This window comes from Musca domestica, unplaced genomic scaffold (genome assembly GCF_030504385.1).
Source record: "Musca domestica strain aabys unplaced genomic scaffold, Musca_domestica.polishedcontigs.V.1.1 144, whole genome shotgun sequence".
Lineage (NCBI taxonomy): Eukaryota > Metazoa > Arthropoda > Insecta > Diptera > Muscidae > Musca > Musca domestica.
Genome location: NW_026712199.1, coordinates 243,856 through 265,543, shown reverse-complemented (window position 1 = coordinate 265,543; position 21,688 = coordinate 243,856). Strand labels below are relative to the sequence as shown.

Here is a 21,688-nt window from a genome sequence, read left to right as displayed (position 1 = left end):
CTTCTTCTCACCGAGTAAAGTGGTTGTGTTTTAAACATATCATCATCGCATCCTTTAACCTAACCTAGTATTGATGATTATGCCAGGGTAAGTTGAAAAGAAAACTAAAGCTGAATTCGGTTTTTTTTTTGTTTTGTAAAAAATATATATGTATATTTCAGTTTTATTGAAAAATGGTAATAATAATAATATAAAAAAACAATATTAGATAAAATTTTGTTTAGTAAAAAAGAAATAACAATGAATATGCATTAAACCATGTTTTGCAGAATTTTATTATTATTATTATTATTGGAGAAAAAATGTGCTACTTAAAAATAACTAAGTAGAAAAACTATGGTGTATAAAAAAATAAAACTATATTCAAAAAAAAAAAAAATAGGTTCAGAATAAAAAGAAAAAAAAAAACAGCTAAATTCAAAAAAAAAAAAAAAATTATAATAAACAGCAATAACACAACATTAGTTCAATAAAGAGCAAAGTAATAATACCTAAAATTGTGGAAAGGGGTTGGAGAAGTATGTTCAATATATTACAGCATTAAATGTTAAACAAGAGTTGTTATAAATATAATAAATTCATGATAATTGGGTGTGGGTGTGTTGAAGTTGTACGGGCAAATAAATTACAAACAAAATTTCCTATAATTTTTTCAGGTTAGTTTCGAATACTAACCCTTTGATTTTTCTTTTGTTAAATTTACAAACTAAATATAAAAAAAAAACAATATACATATTATGTGTATGTATATAAGAGAAATATTAAATAAATAATAAGCACAATTATTGTTAATAAATTTTGTTTAAAACAAAGTCCACCGATATAGGTATATCTTCCATATAAAGTCAATAAATCATATAATAATTATTATGTAGTCATCATCATAATCATGTGAGTGCGTATAAAAATCGTATAAAATATTGTAAAATTTGAAGAAAAAACAAGGCTTTTTAAAAACAAGAATCTTTTTTCAGAAGAAGAAACAAGTGAAAAAAGATGTAAGTTCGGCCGGGCCGAACTTTAAATACCCTCCACCATTTGGAACGCATTTGGTAATTTTCAAAAACAATAAAATCCGTTGGAAATTCTGTTAAAATCTTAAAAATACTAAATGTAACTGTCTATACGACGACATGGACCTGCATAGGTAATTTTTGTCATAAGCCATTACAATATTCAAATGCGAAACTTGAAAAAAAATCGTCGAATAATGTAACGTTATACGGAGGCTATACGAAGACGTGGACCTGTACAGACAATTTTCTGTCTCAGGCTGTAGTATCCATTACGAACTTCAAATGCCAAATTTTAAACATTTCTGGTGAATAATGTCGCTAAAATTATCAAAATACCGAATATCGGGAGGTAACGTTATACGGAGGCTATACGAAGACGTGGACCTGCACAGGCAATTTTCTATCTTAGGCTGTAGTATCCATTACGAACTTCAAATACCAAAGTTGAAACAATTCCGGTGTATAATGTCGCTAAAATCATCAAAATACCGAATATCGGAGAGTACCGTTATATGGGGGCTATACCAAAACGCGGACCCACATGGCAAATTTTCAATACCAAAAGTCCTGCAGAAATAATATACATTTTTTTTTTGGACTGTCAAGCGAGCTCTCCTATGTTGTAGAGAGCATTGGCGATCCTCAGGATACAAAAAGCCAGGTTGTACTCCAAATGAAGGTAAATTCGTAGAAAGTGACCTCAAGTCCAATAAGTTTATTTTTCAAAATGATTTGCCAGATTACTCCACTCCAATGAATTTATTTTCCAAACTGGTTGGCCACTAGTGAAATCGATTACAATCCAATCAGCGTTTATCCCAACATGGTTTGCATAATATACATTTGAGAAAATTTTTATCAATCTAATTCAACAATTCGTTTGGAAGCTAGAGTGATTTCCACAGACGGACAGATGGATAGACGGACGGACATCGCTAAATCGACATAGAAATTTATGCTGATCAAGAATATATATGTATACTTTATGGGGTCTAAAATGTACATTTCGAGGTGTTACAAACGGAATGACAAATGGTGGAGGGTATAAAAATAAAAGGGTTGGGCATTTGAGTTGTTTTTTTTTTTACTTAGCCAACAATTTGGATAGGAAACCAATGTTTTTTTTTTTTTCGATGCTGAAAATTAGACTAAAACTGGGAAATGATATTTGTTCTGAGAATAAAAAAATACCAAATTAAACATCATAAAAGGATGATTTGTTGGGTTTCTTTTCGATTTGATTCTTGATCACGTGCAGTGTGTATACAGAAGAAGACGACTCATATTCTTAATATCTATAATATATATCATCTTAGACTAAGATCAATAAATAAAAAAAGAAATACCTAATAAAATGTACAATTTTGTAGTTCCCTAATGTAAATGTTTCTTATTTTTGCAATCATTTCGAAACTCTTTCTTTCTATACTAAAAAAGTGTTATAATGTCTAATTTGTAAAATACATACATACATAATTTATGTAAAATTGATAGTAGAAGCGTGTCGTTTTAGTGTGGATGTGGGTGTGTGGTTTTGTTAGGTATATAGATTTGATTATCTTAATTATAAATCTCAAATTTATGTTACAAAAAAAAGGGTGTTTATTTTACAATTTGTTTGTTATTGTTTTTAATTTTCCTTTCAGCAGCATTTATGCTTCCATGGACGAAGCAGCATTAAACAAAATCTTTTCGTATTGCAAGTGGTGTTTTTCGCTGGCGAGCTCCACGTCCTGACAATAAATAGGACAAATCTAATGGTGTTTCGTTATTGTTTGCCATTGGTTTTGTAAGTTTTTGACGTAGTTTGAGGGATTTCAAAACATTTTCCAAATGCGAACGTTTCTCTTTGAGGGTCTGCAAGAAGAAGAGAAAAAAAAAATGAGCATAAGATAAATAAGAAAGGATAAGACAAATTTCTAAACTTACAATTTTTGGTGAGGCGGCAGTTCGTATCGGCATAGTTGTTGTTGCAATAACTGTCGCTGGGCTCTTGCTACTTTGCCGTTTCGATTTGTTTGAGCTTTGTGGTGTTTTATTCGTATCCAACTGCTTTGTTGTATGACCTCCACCAACAACATTATTTTCAGCAGCTACTGCTGGTGAACTCGAAGCTATGCTTGGACATTCACTGTCAGTCTTTTGTTTACGGGGTTTTAACAAAGCCGGATCAACATCGTGTGGCTGCAAAGGAGGGGCATACAACATGGCAAATAAGTTATTAATAATTTAAGCAGATACTATTTAGGGCCTCCAATAAATAGATGAAAACATGTTTAGCCAACCTCAAAATCCCTAAAATGTTAGAGGCTATATCAAATTCTAGCTGATTTGTTTGGAAATTGGGCTGGCAGCTTGAAAATCCAGAAATGCCGATATGCCTAAAATTTGTTGGAAAAGTAGATTAAATTAGGTTAAAGGATGCGTGGTTGCCTAAAACACAACCACTCCACTCGGAAACCTACTCGCCCACTGTGTCCATCCTTTTTAGAGAAGAAGAATTCCAATGTAAAAAGAAAATATAGCAGAAGAAAAGTTTAGAAGAAATAGAGGAAGAAGTAAAGAGGGTGCAATATATATCCACGTTTTTTTTTTGAAAATTTCGACCTTTTGTGGGGGAGGTACCAGAAGGAGTGGGCCGATATTGTTCATCTTAACACAAGACCTTGGGTTAATATAAATATTGGGATGTGTGGAATTTGAAGACAGTCGGACTCTTACATAACATTTTATGAGAGTTGTAATTATTCAAAATTTTGACCATTTGTGAGGGAGGTACTTGATGGAGTGGACCGATATTGTCCATTTCCACACCTGCCCTAGCACTGACGCAAATATTAGGATTTGCAAAGTTGGAGCAAATTTGGATTATCCTTTCTCTTTCTGTGCAAAGAATATATTTTTTGAACATTTCGACCTTTTGTGGGGGAGGTACCAGAAGGAGTGGACCGATATTGTTCATCTTAACACCAGACCTTGGGTTAATATAAATATTGGGATGTGTGAAATTTGAAGACAATCGGACTCTTACATAACATTTTATGAGAGTTGTAATTATTCAAAATTTTGACCATTTGTGGGGGAGGTACTTGATGGAGTGGACCGATATTGTCCATTTTCACACCTGACCTAGCACTGACGCAAATATTAGGATTTGCAAAGTTGGAGCAAATTCGGATTATCCTTTCTCTTCCTGTGCAAAAAATATATTTTTTGAAAATTTCGACCTTTTGTGGGGGAGGTACCAGAAGGAGTGGACCAATATTGCCCATCTCCGAACTCGATTTAAGTTTGACAAAAATATTACGTTGTAGCCAATTTGGACCAAATCGGATACTCCATTCGAGAGTTATCGTGCGCACCAGCCAGACAGACGGACGGACATCGCTAGATCGACTCCAAATGTTCTGAAACGGATTTGGTCCAAAGAGACCTAGGGTCTAAAACCGTTATTTCGACTAGGCACGTTTTGGCCGTATCAAATGATATATACCCTCTGTAGCCATATGGCTGAGGGTATAAAAAGATATTACATCGCCTTCCAATCAGCCAGTTCTGATTGTTAAAATGTTAAAACAACTGAACACGCGAAAAGTTCAGAGCCCGACAAAAGTTCTGAACCTGTCACTACCCACCCTCATCATTTTCGTAGCCAGTGCCGGATGATCCCGCTACTGAAACCAGCATAGACGAATCATGCCAATGAGTTGAGTTCAGTTGTGGGTGAGATGAAAAAACTGCAATTAACTTCAGACTGCTGTCATTTCTAAACCATTCGTTCGACAGCTGTTAAAATTATTCCAGTGACAGCTCATAATATTGTCTACAAGCGTACAAAAGCATTTTGGTGAGAATTTTCCAGAAACAAAAAGATATTCGTCATGGAATTCAAGCGTGATAGTGTGATTTCTTTATATTTGGCTGGAGACCCACAGGTGGCTATCGTTAGAGCACTCCAGCATTTAAATGTGAATGAATCTTTTGTGTCTCGTACCAACGCTACAAGCCCTCGAAACTTGAAGCTAAAACAGAATCAACAAAAATACAACACACCTTGTGAGTGAAGCTGTTGCGGATAGCCATCTACAATTCCAAAATGTCAAATTACAGCTACTTTGGTTGGCAATTGAGGATCAATACTTTCCTATTGAACTATTGCAAAAAGTGAATCTGCATTGAATATGTTTTCCAAGTAGGTAAACCACCCATTTCTTTCCGTAAAGTTATCATATTTTTTTCTCGAAATTTTCCCATTTACTTACCGCATACGTTTTCGATATTCGCAACTTCTCATCGAATTTACGAAATGCATAACTTTTCGTACAAGTCGGATGATTTGTTTTCGCCTTGGAAAAGAAACGCGCCGACTTATCCACCCGCAACTCACATATGAAACAGTGCGTCTCATCGTTGCACTCGATCGGACGTCCCTTACAAAATGTCGTACGATCCAGAACCCAACAACGGCCAATGACCAAATTAATGGGTACAACTTCGTAGAGGGGAACGCGAACCACTTCGTTGGGATAGAATTTACGTGATGGCTCATGGAATGTCTCGTGTGGACGTAGAAAATGATGACCGAATATGAAACGTTCTCCCTTGTCGTCTTTCCACAAACGTTCAACGCGAAAAATATCGCATTCATTGTAATCGATTCCGCCAATTGTCTCGTAGGTATGCTTCTGTGTGGGCACCACATTACCGCCCGCATCTTTGACGGGTATGTCACGTAAAACATAAACAGCATCACCCTGACGCACCTGTAAGTCCTTGCCACGCATCAAGGTGAGATAATAACGATGGCCCTCTTCGGTGAAATCATCCAAGGGTATTTCTCGGTCCACTTCACGTGGTTCGCAACGTTCACAGAGATAGTTGTCGGCTTTCACATCGGCTTTGGTGCATTCGGTGTGTTGCCATACCATGCAGCGGGCACATTGTATCATCAAACCTTCGTCCTTGAATAGGCCACATATACAACGTATTATGTCCTCATTTGACGTGGAGGAGGAGGAGGAGCAAGGCATTGAGGGATTGTGATCTGTTGTTGTTGTGTTGTTTTGCTCATCTTGCTGTGCTGGAGTAGTTGGGGTTGCTGCCAATGGTTCTCGGAAATCTTTGAGCAATGCTTCATCACCAAGTATTTCCAATAAGGCTGAGTATTGTTTTTGTTTTTCCTCCACAAAGGATTTTTCCAGCGCTTCCAATAGCTGCAGCTTTGCCGCATCATTTTTTTCCAGCAACATTCGTGTGTCCTTGAAGAGTTTTTCCATATCCATATTGAATTCACTTGGCTGTTTATAGAAACCTTGCTCAACATTACTTTGTATTGATTTGAAATCGTGGAGCTCGGCTTTCTGTTGACTCTTCAGGGAGGCTTTTTTCTTTTTATTGGCCCCTGCCAAAGTGGAATTTGATAAGGTCAGTGATACCAGAGAGAGATTATTCTCGGGATTCTTCACGGCCTCCAGACTTGTGCAAATGTCCCGCAAGATCTTGGCCATTTTTGCCATTTTCTCGAGTTCAGGATCCTGCACGGCCAATGTTAGACCGCGTGTTTTAATATTTCGAGCTGTGCACAAGGCTGTTATCTGGGCCGCCAATGATGCTGGTGTTGAGGGACGTCTTTGGGATATGGCGCCCGGCATTAAAGGGCTGGGACTCGTTGCCGGCGTTGTTGAGGGTGTTTGTGTTTCTGCTCTATCGGCCGCTTTACGTAGCATAGTTTTTGCTCGTATCTTTTCGAAGTTCCTTATCAAAAATATTGAATATTGTTTGACAAATTTTCGCTCTCTCTCGGACAGAGGATGCATTCGGGTTGGTGTCGGTGCATCTTTTGGCGTTTGTTTTTGGGTATTCTTCTTGGCTTTACGTTTTCGTTGTCGGCCCTTGGCATCGCCCTTCGACGGGGTTTCACTGGGCGCCTGCAAAGGAGAGAGAGAGAATTGAGCATTAGAAGAATTCAAAAAAAAAGAGATAAGTTCGGCGAGGCTAAACTTTTTATATCCTGCAACATAAGCGACTGAAATTGGAGCTAAGATATAACTATCTATTGCTATAACTACCGCAGCAATGGAAAATACGGATGGGAAATTCTAAATACGATTCCAAAATCGGGACCTATGCCTTTTTTGCGAAAATGTGTTTAACCTATTAGGACTACAAAATATTAAATTGCATTAGTGCTTTTAAAATCACCAAAATTGGAAGAATTTTTGTGTGAACAGCAAACTACTGTGGGAAGAGCCCATAGGTTATGAAAATCTATCTTCAGCTTATTTCATTGTTAAACCTGAAGCTTGTTCCTTCAGCCCTTGACATACTTCAGGCTTGTTTCATAAATCGATTTAAAAAAAATCAAGTTCATCATGAGGTTTCGAACGAATATTCTAAGACATTGCAATCGTGGCCCCGTCCCGTATTCCCAAACACTAGTACTCGCTTGATTCGTCACCTATTTCTAAAGGACTTTTTATACCAATTTTCTTTTCACTCTTTCTTCGTTTAAGTTTTGGTCTCCTTATCCTTAATTTCAGACCGCCCCTCGAATTTCCCCCAAAAACCTTTTGCGGATCACACTTACCTTCGCCTCCACGGGCAACGGTTTAATGCGCTGTGACTTGCCACCAATCACCCCGCGACAATTGGGCGTATTGCAACGACACGGTTGGCCTTCCGATGGATTGAAGAGCGAAAAATTATAATCGTATGTCAACTCCTCGCCCTCCTGTATCGGTCGCTTGGCAAAGAGGGCCATACGTGACAGTCCGTTGACAGACCACTTTTGAATTTCACAATTTGGCTCACACGAATGATTGACAAAACGACAATCGCTACCCATGCGATGGCCATCAATGACCAGACCACCATCCAGATGCAGGCAATAGTGATGGGTGTCGTTGAGATAAATACTGGCCATGCGATCTTTAAATTCTCTCTCGGTAACCACCTCACCCACGTATTCCAGGATGTAAGTGCCCTTGGGTATGGGCAGTTTAGTGCGTACACCCCATCCCTTGTTTTCGGTCATAAAACGCTCCACACCCGGTGCAATTTCATGTTTTTGTATCTTCTGATTGCGACACTTTTCGCGCGTGGGACAATTCGAGGGCGAACATTCGGTGTAGACCATGCGATTTAGACAGTTATCACCACATCCCATGTCGGGTTTACAATTACACATGGGATGGTCGTAGGCTGCAATCGGTGGTGGTTTTACATTTTCGGCATAGATGTTGGTGCGTATTTTCCGGAAATTCCATGAGGCCACGGTGATGCGCGACGGCAGTTTGGAATTGGTATAGGCCCACCATATATCATAGGGTAATTCAAAATCATATTGGGTACGTCGAAAATACCGTTCACAATAGGGTGGTGGAGGCAAAGTTGGCGTTACTGCCATCGTTTCAATGACCTCCTTGGCATCTTTTGCTTCTGCAATCTTATCGCCAGCCCCCAATTGTTTGTTATCTCCATCGGTCTTTTTATCTCCACTGCCATCTTTCTTATGGGCACCCTTCTTGTTGCCACTGTTATTCCCATTACTGCCCGCTACCGGAGTAACTTTGAAATAATCCGAAAATAATCCCGCAACCAAATAGGTTTTCTTGCCCAGCTTCGATTTTTTGGAAGACGACGATGAGTACGTTGATAGTTTCTCCTCGCTGGTATCACTTTGTTCGGCTCCTTCAGTACTCACATAGTGGAGATTTTCATGCAAAGGTAAAACATCATGTTCCTCATAGTTCAAGTTGCAATCTTTGGCTGCTGCTGCTAGTTCTATTTCCTCCCGGGTTGGTTCGATTTCTATGGGCAGAGACGGTCTTGGGGCAACAGTCTGGCATTTTGCTGTTATGGCCAGGGGGTGTATGGAGTTACGACGCTTCAGTTTGATTTTACAACTCATCAAGGAGCTGGGATCGATGCCAGCCGGTAATTTGATATTGGCATCCAAAAGAGATTTTACCGTTTTTGATATGGCCGAAGGTGCTTTCCGTTTAGTTGTTGTAATGTCTCCAGTGGCTTCCTTATTACTTGCCTTGGTTTCTTTGAGGGGTTTAGAGCGTCTTCGGGCTCTTGAGGCCAACGGTTTATCATCATCATCGTCAAGCGTTTTTGCTGGCAGGGATTTGGACAACTTTTGAACCACAGTGGAACTGACATCCACCACCACCTTTTCTTGTTTATCTAGTTTCCTTTTCACCTCACGCCTTCCATGCCTTGACTTGGGTGTAGTTGGCTGTTCAGTCTTGGCATTTGGATCCTTGGTCGCTTCAGCTCTTTCCGTTTTTTCCCTATTTGTTTGTGGAGATTCCTGTAGTCTTTCGAGAGCCACCACCGACAGCCGTGGCGTACGATTGTTACGTTCCATAAATGTTTGTGATGTCTCACCTTCCTGGGGTACACGATCACACTTTTTGGCCGGGTGGTTAGTTAAAGAACCTACGGTTGGTGAAACTTTGGTGGGAGAGGAGTCCATTCGATGATCCCCCTCCTCAATATCAGCAGTAACATCATCCAAGCCTAGATTTTCCTGGACCTTACGTTTTTTACGCCTTATCGTTGGAAATCCGGTGCGGTTTATTTTCTTACGTTTTCTTTTCAATATCAAATTGCCGCCGGTTTTGTTAAGCAATGATTCCACAACACCGCGTTGACCATTGCTTTTGGGTGGCACAACCTCATAGCTTTTATTTATGTCCATAAGCAGAGGCGACTCAATTTCCGATTTGGTAATAATACCCGTTGCTGAATCGCTTAACTTGGCCATGGGAGGAATTTGAATCTCTAACTCAACGGAAGGTTCAAATACGCCCGGCGGTGGACAGGAAGATGATTCCGATTCAATTTGCAGAGTAGATGATAATTGAGATTTATTTTTTCCAGCACCCACTTCATCGCCCTGATGGTTGGTGGTAGCTATGCGTGATACCAAGCCCTCCAGGCGGGACCTTTTTTTGTTAACAGCTTCGGTGACTTGTTTGAGGCTATTTAAGGACTGCGGACTTATGTCCAGTAGTTTGCCACCGCTGATGGAGTCACCCACAGCCACGCGTAGTGGTGATAGTGTGCTACCAGTTTTATTGCTACTCGAGTCTTCACTTATCGAATGGGGGGCGTGATGATGATGATGATGGTGACCCTGGTGTTGTTGCAGTAGATGTCGCTTCTTTGGTGTCAAATTCGCTTTTGCTGTCCGGGCATTGAATTGCTGCTGAGATTTTGTGTTTGCGGTGGTTTTGGCTGCCGCTGCAGCTGCCGCCCATGCCTCCGAGTTATTGGCAAATAATTTTGCCGCCACTGCCACAGCAACTTCACTGGATTTTTCTCCCGGCGTTAACAGATAATGACGCTTTTTCAGTGGCAGTTTGTGATCGTCGGGACTAGAACTGCTTGCCTTTTTGTGTCGTCTCTTGGAGGAGGAGGATGTTCCTTGGTATGGTGTCCCCGACGGGGTGGCGGCGCTACCTTCTGCCCTTGCCGAAAGCATGGCAAAGTCAAGATTCTCGGACATTTTTCGTTTCTTAAGGGATTTTTTGTCACGCGCATCTCCTCTTTTACTGACCGTGTTGGAGGGCAATGCCACCGTGTTAGAACTTGATGCTGCCTGGGCCGCGGCCGCAGCAGCCGCAAAACTTTGCTTTAGTTTATTAGCCTCAGCCATAAGTTTTTCCTTGAGCGAAACATTACCACCACTCGCCGCTGAAACCTTGTCACTTATTCCCGCCGCTGCCGTTGTTGTTGTTGTTTGTATTCGACATCGTGAGGCAAATGTATTGGTGAGTATTTCTATTTCCGTTAGTAATTTCGAATCGATAACAGAATTTTTACTTGACGAAGAATTGTGGAAACGAAAAAGTTTCTTTCGTCGTCGTTTTCGGATTTTGGTGGTGCCCACCGAATAAAATGAACTACAATAACTGGCCACCGAGGAGCGCCGTGATTTTATCTTACGGGCCGGATGTTGTGCCCCCGGCAACTGCATTAACAAATCATGGGCAAATTCGGAAGTTGTTGAATTTTTACGCTGATGTAACGCAATTTTGGCTTGCGTGGGTGTGCCGGGCAAATCCAAGGATAGATCAAATATTTTCGCCTGATTACTGCTGCTCAGACTGGCAAAAGATTTACTTGATGATCCTCGACCAAAATATTCCCCCGTCGCTATATAACGATTTATTTCACCATACTTTTTACTGGCACTGGTGGTGGGTAATTTTTCCAATGATGGCTTACAGACATATTCATTGGACTCCTCACTGCTCTGACCCAAAGATAAACCGGCCAGCTGTAAAATATCCTGTTCGTCTTTGAGCGAACCCATTGTTGATTTCGGCATAATGGAGGCGCGTCGTTTTCGACGAAATTTCGAGGATTTCGATGAGGTGCCCAAAACACTTTCTTTACAATCGCTTCGATAACCGCACGATTTGGCTCGTGACTTGCGGGAGGCACAACTTTTGGTGCTGTATCGACTTTTACAGCTAGCATCACTTTTGTAACCCGAATTATGGGAGTGTTTTGAATGTTTCGAGGTCACGCGAAACGATGACGAACCGTAATCAGAGACATAGCCACTCTTGGCTGCCAAAATTTTACTACAAACTGTGGATTTAATGGAGCGATCCCGTATACTACGACGATCGGTGTCAGTGAGACCACCATCGCTTTTATAACCCCCACCACCGCCACCCCCGCTGTTGCCACCACCCGTGGTGCTGCAAACACTGGGACGACGAAATTTACGATTTACATCGATTTTTCGCCACACAGGGTCAAGCTGCAAATCATCTTTTGTGGCTGTTATTTGATGGGAATTGTTCGCCGGCGCATTGTTGCGACATTTTTCGCCAGTTGCACCTGCCCCTCCCCCCAGTGCAGCACTCATTGATTGTCTACGCTTATTTCTGGGCGGAGGATAAAGGACTCTTTCGGTGGCATACATACGTTTGTCCAGCAGGGCGATATCAATTTTAGGTTTGCTTGTACTTGAAGAGGATGCAGTCTCATTGAGCTGCTGGTGCTGCTTTTCGGGCGTATTATTAACAGTTTTATTGGGAGAATGTGGGGAGGAAGTGGCATCATTGCCAGATGCCGATGAAGCCAGTGTTGTGCAGGGATGTGGTGATGTACTTTGCGTCGATATACTTGTGGTGGAAATGACCCCCGAGTCAGCCGATTCATTTATATTCGCCACTTTGTGTGGCAGCATATTGTGAAGCGGTGATGACGATGACATTGAATTTTGTGTCACATCTCGAAGCGGTGGTGGTGGTTTATCGGGTTTTTTGGGTCTACCTCTACGTTTTTTGTTCACCACACTTGCCGACGACGAGGCCACACTCTCCGACTGAGAATTACTGTTGATGTGGGCCAGTATTTCATGCTGGGCCATCACTTGTGATATTTTGGGAGGTTCGCTTTCGGATGATTTGGAATTTTGACCCAACATTTGAGTCTTTTCATTGAAATCTTGCAATAATGTTGATTGATATTTCGTTTTGGCCTTGGGATAATGGGATAACATTACATCGTCATCGTCGTCATCATCCGAATCACCTACCACTCTTTCAACAGCTGCCCTTATATTGGGTAAATCATTATCGCTGCTGGATAGACCAATGTGATCACTACCTCCACCAACTCCCCCACCACCGGTAGTGGAAGAATTCAAGGTTAAGCCAGCTAACAATTGACTGCCCAGCATATTATTTGAATTGTGTTTAACACCCACTGCGGTTAGTAGCAAACGTGGAGCCCTTTGTGTTGTTGTTGCTGCTGCAGCTGCCGCTGCCACATTAGGCAACAATTTATTCGATAAGGGTTCATCATCTTCTGAATCCGTTGAAAATGCATTGTTTTGCTGAGAATTAATGAGGGTTTTCAATGTCTTTAGGGTACGCTTGGCTTCGAGGGCGCCCTTCAGCAAAGCTTTTTTTCGTTTTACTTTTCTCTTGGAGGGTTTCTCGGGACCAGTGGTTGCAATTGTTGTATTAGTAGCCTCTGAGCAACCAGAATCGGTAATATCACTCTCCGCCCCACCACCAGCCATTGTGGTTTTTGTCAGTGATGGAATCAGTGATGCCAATGATAAATCATTCTTCTCTCTAACGGCACATGGACTCACAATGACAGACATTGGTGTTGTTGTCATCATCGTCGTAGTAGTCGTCGTGGATGATGTCGATGCTGTTGGTGGTGTTGATGATAGCAATGTTTTCATTTTTTCTTCAGACTTATTTCGTTTACTCTCTCCAACACCGGATGATGATGATGATGTTGTTTGTTTATTGGCTGACGTTGACGGCGGTGGTGGTGGAGAAATTTTCAATTTAATTGATTCTAAGCTATGGCTGATATTTACTAGTTTTGCTTCTCCTTGGTCTTTTGGTGCAGCCACAGCCGCCGCCGTTGCTGACGCTGCTGCAGTTGCAGTTGCTACCTTTTTATTCTGCCCACCTGTTGCTGTTGTAGAAGGTCTTATCGCTGATATTTTCATACGCAAACAACCATCCGAATCGGTACGTTGTATACTGAATTGCGTGGCTAATGCAATATTGGAAACGTGGAGATGGCTGCTGTTGCTATTGTTGTTACTACTGTTGCTACTGGTGGTACTGCTGTTACTGGTGCTGGTATGACTGCTGTTGCTGCTGTTACTAATGCTGTGGTTACTGCTGCTGCTGCTCCTGCTATTCGATGTCGCCGCTGAGCTCGAAGACGTTGATGCTGCTGTTGCTGTGCTGTTTGTGATTTTCTTCTTTTCATGTCTTTTTTTATGTTTATTATCTTTTTGTGAGCTTTCATGTTCATTCTAAAATAAAAGAAGTCAAAATTGTATATTTAAATGTTTTTCAACGACAAAGAGAAACAATACCTTGTTTTCGTGTGTAGTTTGTTCTTTACGTTGCTGATGCTGCAAATCCGAAACATTCCTTGTTTTTGCATCATTCGATGTGCTCATTATTTATTGGAAAACTTGTTCCTGCAAAGAAATGTTAAAAAATGAGAGAGATTAGTAAAATGAAATGTAGAATTGCCGGTCTGTTCGAAAATCCTTTCGGTGGTTTATTTATAAAGATTCTCTTCTAAACCAGAGATATTAAGAAACACATTTCGGTCGACTATGCTCTTGGTATGAAATATATAAGAAAATCTTCCTATAAAAGATTGCTCTAAAGTTCCTTTTCGCACTTTCATTGATACCATGGAAAATAATACTTTTGACAGGCATACAAATTTTGATTTCAAAGTGAAAAGCCCTACCCTTACGCTTTTTACTTTTATACAATTCGTGGAATATTGAGACTCTGTGCGAAGCAAAATTAAAGACCCATATGTTGAGCAATGTTAAAGAACGAGTGGTCGAGCTTCATGGAACAATAGCGATGTCCGCCTGTCTGGCTGGCTGGTGGGCACGATAACTCTTATAGGGAGTATGCGATTTGATCTAAACTTGGTACATCGTAATATTATTGTCAAACTTAGATCGAGTTCGGAGATGGGCAACATCGGTCCACTCCTTCTGGTAGCTCCCCCACAAAATGTCAACATTTTCAAAGAAAATATTTAACCGCACAGAAATAAAAAGGATAATCCGATTTTGCTCCCACTTTGCGAATCCTAATATTTGCATAAGAGCTAGGTCAGGTACGAAAATGGACAATAACGGTCCACTCCATCAAGTACCTTCCCCACAAAATGACACAATTTTGAATAACTATAACTCATATAAAATGTGAGGTGAGAGTTCGATTGTCTTCAAATTACACACATCACAATATTTGTATTAACCCAAGGTCTGGTGTGAAGACACGGTTGCCTTTTTCGGATTTTGTGATCGTTGTCAATGATTTGAATAACCAAAACGATCACAAAATCCGAAAAAGACAACCGTGTTTCTCTTTAAATTACACACATCACAATATTTTAATTAACCCAAGGTCTGGCTTGAAGATGGAATATATGGGTCCACTCCTTCTGATACCTTCTCCACAAAGTGTAAAAATGTTGAATGTTAATAAAGCTCTTAAAACACGAAATTAACATCAGATTCCATTTAGACTTGGCATATCTCAATATTTCCATCAACACAAGATCTGTTATAAAAATAATAGATATCAGACCATTCCTTCTGGTACCTCCCCCACAAGTGGTCAACGTTTTGAATAACAAAAACGATCATTAGATCCGAATAAGCATCCGGTTCTCTTCAAATTACATTCATCACAATATTGTTATTAGTCCAAGTTGTGATGTGAAGATGGAATATATCGGATCACTAATTCTGGTACCTCCCCCACAAAGGATCAAAATTTTGAATATTCATAAGACGCGAAATTAGCATCCGATTCCATTAACTCTTTCCATAAACACAAAATCAGTTTTAAAATTATAGAGATCGGATCATTCTTTCTGGTATCTCCCCCACAAAGGGTTCAATATTTTGAAATACAAAACGCTCCATGAAAGCGAAATAAGCATCCAACTCTATTCAAATTTCACACCTCCAAATATTTTGCTAATATATATCTGCGAATCCCTTCTGGTACCCAACCCACAAAAAATCATCAACATATGCGGCTGTCTTTTTTCGAAGTTGGTCAAAACTCACAAATATTTCATTGAACATCAGGAGCCAAAGCAAGGGTGAGGGAACACCTCTCTGTGGTGTACCTCTGCTGACAGTTTTCCTAATGCAACTTTCTACTAAGCTTTATCTTGTTTTTTAGCATTCTATCAATCTATTTAATGAGAATAGAGGAAATACCAGAGGCATATAGCTCATTATGGATCTACTCCAGCTACACATTATTGAAAGCCCGGCTATCGCTATACCTTTTTCTGCATTCTTTTCTTTACTCTTTTTTTATTCCGAATAAGATCAATGTAGCGTCGAACTTTGAGTAGAGTGTAGATAGCCACTACAGCCATGCATTCAATATTTAATTTTCTGGCAAGTACCAAAAGAATCAAACCCCCCACTGTAGTTTAAGGTGAAACTTCCGAATCCAACACCAGCATGCATAGGCAAGGAGTTAACAATTTTTTAGTCTTAGGTTATGTTAAGTTATCTACACGGATCACCTCAAAAATATTAACCTATGTTGCGCCATTTGGGTTGTGATTTCAGGGTTTTTTTTAAAAATATTACCATATGTGGCGCCAATATGTCCAGATTTCGAAGGTATTACATTTTTCAACAAAAATTCATTATTCACAATATATAGGATAATATATATGGGAGCTACAGCTATATCTGAACCGATTTCCACAAAATTTGATGTACTTGCTTCTAGACTGAATTCGGACGGATGTTTGGTGCACAATTAACCGGAAATCGGTTGAAGATATATATGGGGGCTACATCCAAATCGGAACCGATTTTGATAAAATTTGGCAGAGGTACCAAAGATCATTGTTGTGAAATGCATATTACGAATTTGATGGACTTAAATACCAAGTCGCTATATCTGAAGTACCGGTTTAGTTTAGTTTAGTTTATTTCATACAAGTAATGCAAGAAGCTGTATTTAGCCGAAAATATACATTACAAATACATACAATATGGCAGCATACAAAAATTCATTTCAATTTTGTGATATAAAATTACTGTATCAAAAAGTGTGAATATCTAAATATATATCAGTAAAACAATTGGTTCCCCAAAAATAAATAATATAATTGAATTTAATTCAATAATGATCATTATTTTTAAAGAACTGCTACATAAGAAGAGGTTACAGTCTAGTTCAAGTTGCAGTGAATGATATGTATTTATTTTTAAATACACTGGATGGATAGACAAAAGTACGAAGCTGGACAGGAAGTACATTCCATGTCCGAGCAACCCTAACAATAAATGATCGTTCAAACACTAAGGAGGAAAAGCGTGGAATAACAATCTGTGTATGACGGGTTGAGTGAGAAAAAACAAAACTGGTACGCAATACTACAGGAGAGTTAGACTGAATAATTTTATAGAATATCATTAATAAACGTTGCTTAACATATGTATTGAAAGTCGAACCTAAAAATAGTATTGAATAATTTGAGACGTGATCATAACGTTTTAGCCGATAAACGAAACGTAATACCATATTATAGAGTTTCTCAATCTTTTTAATGTTCTCTTGGCAAGTTCCGGAAACAACCTCAATGCAATAACTAATTCTGGACATAAGTAAAGCATAACCTAACTGCTTTCGAACAAATTGAGGCAAATACATATTATTACAATACAATTGACGTAATGTAGACATAACAACTGCAAACAGAGACTGAATATGGCTATCAAAATTGAGTTTATTATCAAGAATACAACCCAAACATGTCATCTCATCAACACATACTATGCTAGAACCATTCATATTAATTTGAAGCCTAGGACTTAATATACATCTCGTTGATTTAAAAAACATATATTTAGATTTTTCCACATTAACAGAGAAGTTGTTAACTATAAGCCAATGATTAATTGACTCTAAAGTGGAGTTAATATCTACTTCCAAATTAGAAATCAAACTATTCTTAAAAAACAAATGCATGTCGTCAGCATAAATGAACGGTGCACAAGGGTGACTACTGATCTCGTCTGCGATATCATTTATATACAATATAAAAAGAAGTGGCCCCAAAACAGATCCCTGTGGGACACCACTATTAATAACTAGTTCCCTAGATGATGTTCCATTAAGGCACACAAACTGTGATCGGTCATGCAGATACGAATATATTAATTTACAAGCAGTGCTACTAAACTGAAAGTTATTCTTCAACTTTTGTATCAGCAATACATTATCGACCCTGTCAAAAGCTTTCGATAAATCAAGAGCTACAAGTACACCAAAACTGCCTGAATCAATAGCCTCCCTTATCGTATCCGTGAGGTGAAGCAAGTGAGTGACAGTGCTATAACCACGCCTGAAACCGAACTGAAAATCGCTCAGTAACTTTTTATCTTCAATGTAATCCAAAATTTGAAACTTCATAAGATGCTCTAATACTTTAGAAATTGCAGGGAGAATACTTATAGGACGTAAACTTTCCATACTATTACATCCTTTGTTCTTGGGAATAGGTACCACACGTGCACTTTTCCAACAAGAAGGAAATTTAGACGTCATTAAAATAGTATTAAAAAATCGCACAAAATAGGCAGATAAATATGGATAGACAAGCTTTAGAAACTTTACAGGTATGCCATCTGATCCAACAGCTTCGGACTTAATAGCACCTAAGGCACGAATAACGTCACTATCAAACACACAGTTAAATGAAAAAGAATGGTCTTGGCCAAGATACCCAGTGAGATCCACGGGTCTCGGTCCCAAGGAGGAGGGAGGCTGGACAAAAAATTCGTTGAGAAGATTAACATCAAACGTATTCTCAATAGAATCTGAATCCTCGCCCAAACAACCGCCAGCGCGTATCTTTTTCCACATTTCAGCGCAATTCAGACCTGCAAACGAATTTAAATAGAATTTTCTCCTCTCTTTCCTCAAAACGGATTTGGCTTTGTTTCTGTATACACAAAATATTTTCCAATTTTCCGACAAAGGTTGCCTGAGATACTCATGATATGCCATATCACGTAATGATCGAGATAACATAGGATGGATGAATTCAGTCGTAATTGCCAAAATTCAGTCCATTTGGGCTGATATTAGCCGTTTGGTGCTCAATAAACATGATATCGGATAAAGCTTTATATAGGGGAGATATATCCTAATCTGAACTGATCTCGATAAAATTCGACAGAGGTATTTTCGAGCAGTATCTGATTTCCGGTACAAAATATCATTCTTGGGGAGTGTATATTACGCATCTGGGGGACTTAAACCCCAAATCAAATGAAACATATATATTTGATGTATTTGCTTTTAGACGGAATTCGGTGGGATATGTCAAAATTCGGGTCATTTGAACGGATATTGACTATTTGGTGCAAAATTAACCAGAAATCGGTTGAAGATATATATGGGAGCTATATCCAAATCTGAACTGATCTTGACAAAATTTGCTACACTTATTTCAGAGCTGTATCTAATATCTGGTACCAAAGATCATTGTTGTGGAATGCATATTACGCTCTAAAACCCAAATCGTATAAAACTTATATATGGGAACTATAGCTATAGAACTGATTTTCTCCAAATTTGATGTACTAGCTTCTAGACTGAATTCGTTTGGATATGTCAAAATTCGGATCATTTGAACTTATATTGGCCATTTGGTGCACAATTAACCTGAAATCGTTTGAAGATATATATGGGAGCTATATCTAAATCTTATCCGATTATCACCAATTTCAATAGGGTTTGTCCTTGGGCCAAACACATATTGTTTGCAAAATGTCATCTCACGCGGATAATAAATGCGACCTGCACAAAAATACATGGACAGACGGACGGGCTGACATGCATAAATCGACTCAGAAAGTGATTCTATGAAGATCCTCAAAAGTAACTATGGGTCTATCTTGCTTCCTTCTTCATGTTATAAACAAATGCACAAAGACATAATACCCTTATCACTATGTGGTGTAGGGTATAAAAATTAGGTTTTGAGGCTAATATTGACATTTATCCATAGCCAAGACGATTTTTTTTTGCCTAGGCGATGTTCGGATCCATCCATAGGTGAAAGTTCTTAATTCCCGGTGCAAGGCCAGCAACCCCGAGAGCCTTAAGTAGTCTATGGTATTGATGAGTTTTAACTTCCTTCTTAGGTTTTTAATTTCATTGGTGGAGTCAGCACCCTGTATGTGAAAGGATACACATATAGGGCGATTTCAAGGACCATATATTGCTCTTATGCAATTCCAAAGTCATTTATATGTTGTTTCTTCCGTCTTGCTGTCATCCTTTCGATATTCCATTAGAAAACTCGTTTCCACACCTGTAAATGCACTACAAATCCGTTTACTTAACATAGTTTCTTAACTTTTTGAAATTTATTATTTTAAAGTGCCTCGAAAACTCAACCACAATATTAAGAACCAAAAAATACAATACGTGCGAGTCTTGTTCACCGTACTTTGTGTGTGCGTGTTTCATTATTTACCCCCTTTAAGGGGCGAGAGACATACATATAAATTTCGAAAGTGTGATTGACACACAATAAATGCAAATTACAAATGAAAGGAAGGAACAAAAAGAAAAGAAAAGAAATGCAAAAAACGCGCGATCATATCAATTAAAAAACCAACCACATAAACAACAAGCCAACCAGCCATTCATCCAACCAAACAGTCTGCCTGTTAAAGAAACTCGAACGAAAGTGGCGGCACAACACGGCAACGAAGAAGAATGGCTGATACAAGGCAAACAAACAAAACAAGAATTTCCTCCAAATCCCTAGCAGAAAAAAAGGACATAACATCAACAATAGCAGTAACGGGAATAGAGGCAGATGTTTTCACAACACCACCACAAAAAGAAGGGGAAATGGGAAGGACTACAAAAATTGCACTACATGCCACCACTGGAGGCTACAAATGTACGCCTAGTCTAATGTTTGTCTAAAGCTCTTCTTCTTTCTCAGGTACATAGACGACTTTTTTTTGTTCTTCGTGGACAATTTTGTTTTAAATTAGGTCACTGCTTTAAGAGGCCCATGTATGATATGACATCAAATCTCAGGGCCATTTCATTTGTAATCCACAAAATACACACTTCCACTTCTCTTCTACATTTGCTTTGTACGTAATAAAATCCAATTCTCCAAGCCAATTTTGGTTGGTTATCAAACCTTAAAACTCATTTGGCCACCAGTTTCACCTTAAATTTAATGATGAAAGTTAAAGAATCAGTGAAAAAATGTTGTGTATGCAGCCAGCATTCACTTACACAATTTAAGTTTCATGTATCTGCTCTGCTGCTGCTCTTGTTGTTGTTGTTGTGGACACATTCATCTATACTCGATTGTTGCAACTGCTGCTTTGAATTTTTTTCTTTTCCTTTTTTGTGAACAAATAGAAGTGAAAATTTTCTCACAGTCCACAAAAAAAATTAAAATAATTAAAGAAATAAAAACACAAAACCGAATTTACAACACTTCACTTTTGTTTGATCTGTTTTTTGTTTCTTCTTCTTCTTTATCGTGCACTCTCTGCCTTTTATATTTTCTTTTATTTTTAACACATTCTTTTGTTTTTTCTTAATGCATTTGGCTGCTTTGCTTTGTTTTTTCTTTTCTTTAAAATGGCGCCGTTTATTTTTTCTTCTTTTTGGTGGTGGCAGACAAAATTTTCACTTTAGATTTTTTCTTGTTTGGACACGTTCTGTTTAAATATTCCAGGCTTTTTCCATTTCACCATGAAGCTTAGCTTTGAGATTTAATATTTTTTTACAATTTTTATAACTTTTTGTTAGTTTTCCGTAATATTATTCGCATTAAAAACTAAAAACTTAAACCACACGAAAATAAAAATGACAATGTAATCGATGGAGAAGAGACATTGCGGGATGTTCACACGGCATGCTCTCGATTAAGCAGGGTACACACCATCAGCTGTTCATGACATTATACTCATGTAATGACGTGTTTACAATACAGATTGCTGCAGAAATTACTTTTAAAGGAAAACTTATATCAAGTTTAAATTTTAAAATTGGCAATTTTATTTAACTTTTAATTCCAATGAAATGTAATATGCATTTGTGTGG

At 38.8% G+C, this 21,688-nt stretch overlaps 1 protein-coding gene across 1 annotated transcript; it reads right to left on the bottom strand.

Moving 5' to 3' along the window:
• Positions 1-247: 247 nt before the first annotated feature.
• LOC101901319 (histone-lysine N-methyltransferase ash1) lies at positions 248-21,513 on the bottom strand. The gene is made up of 6 exons (XM_011295764.3): positions 20,870-21,513; positions 13,897-14,004; positions 7,603-13,833; positions 5,279-6,943; positions 2,946-3,200; positions 248-2,873 (listed from the first exon to the last, which is right to left on the bottom strand). The coding sequence occupies exons 2-6, from the start codon at positions 13,981-13,983 to the stop codon at positions 2,694-2,696; spliced, it is 8,418 nt and encodes a 2,805-aa protein (XP_011294066.2). The 5' UTR covers positions 13,984-14,004; positions 20,870-21,513; the 3' UTR covers positions 248-2,693.
• Positions 21,514-21,688: the final 175 nt, after the last annotated feature.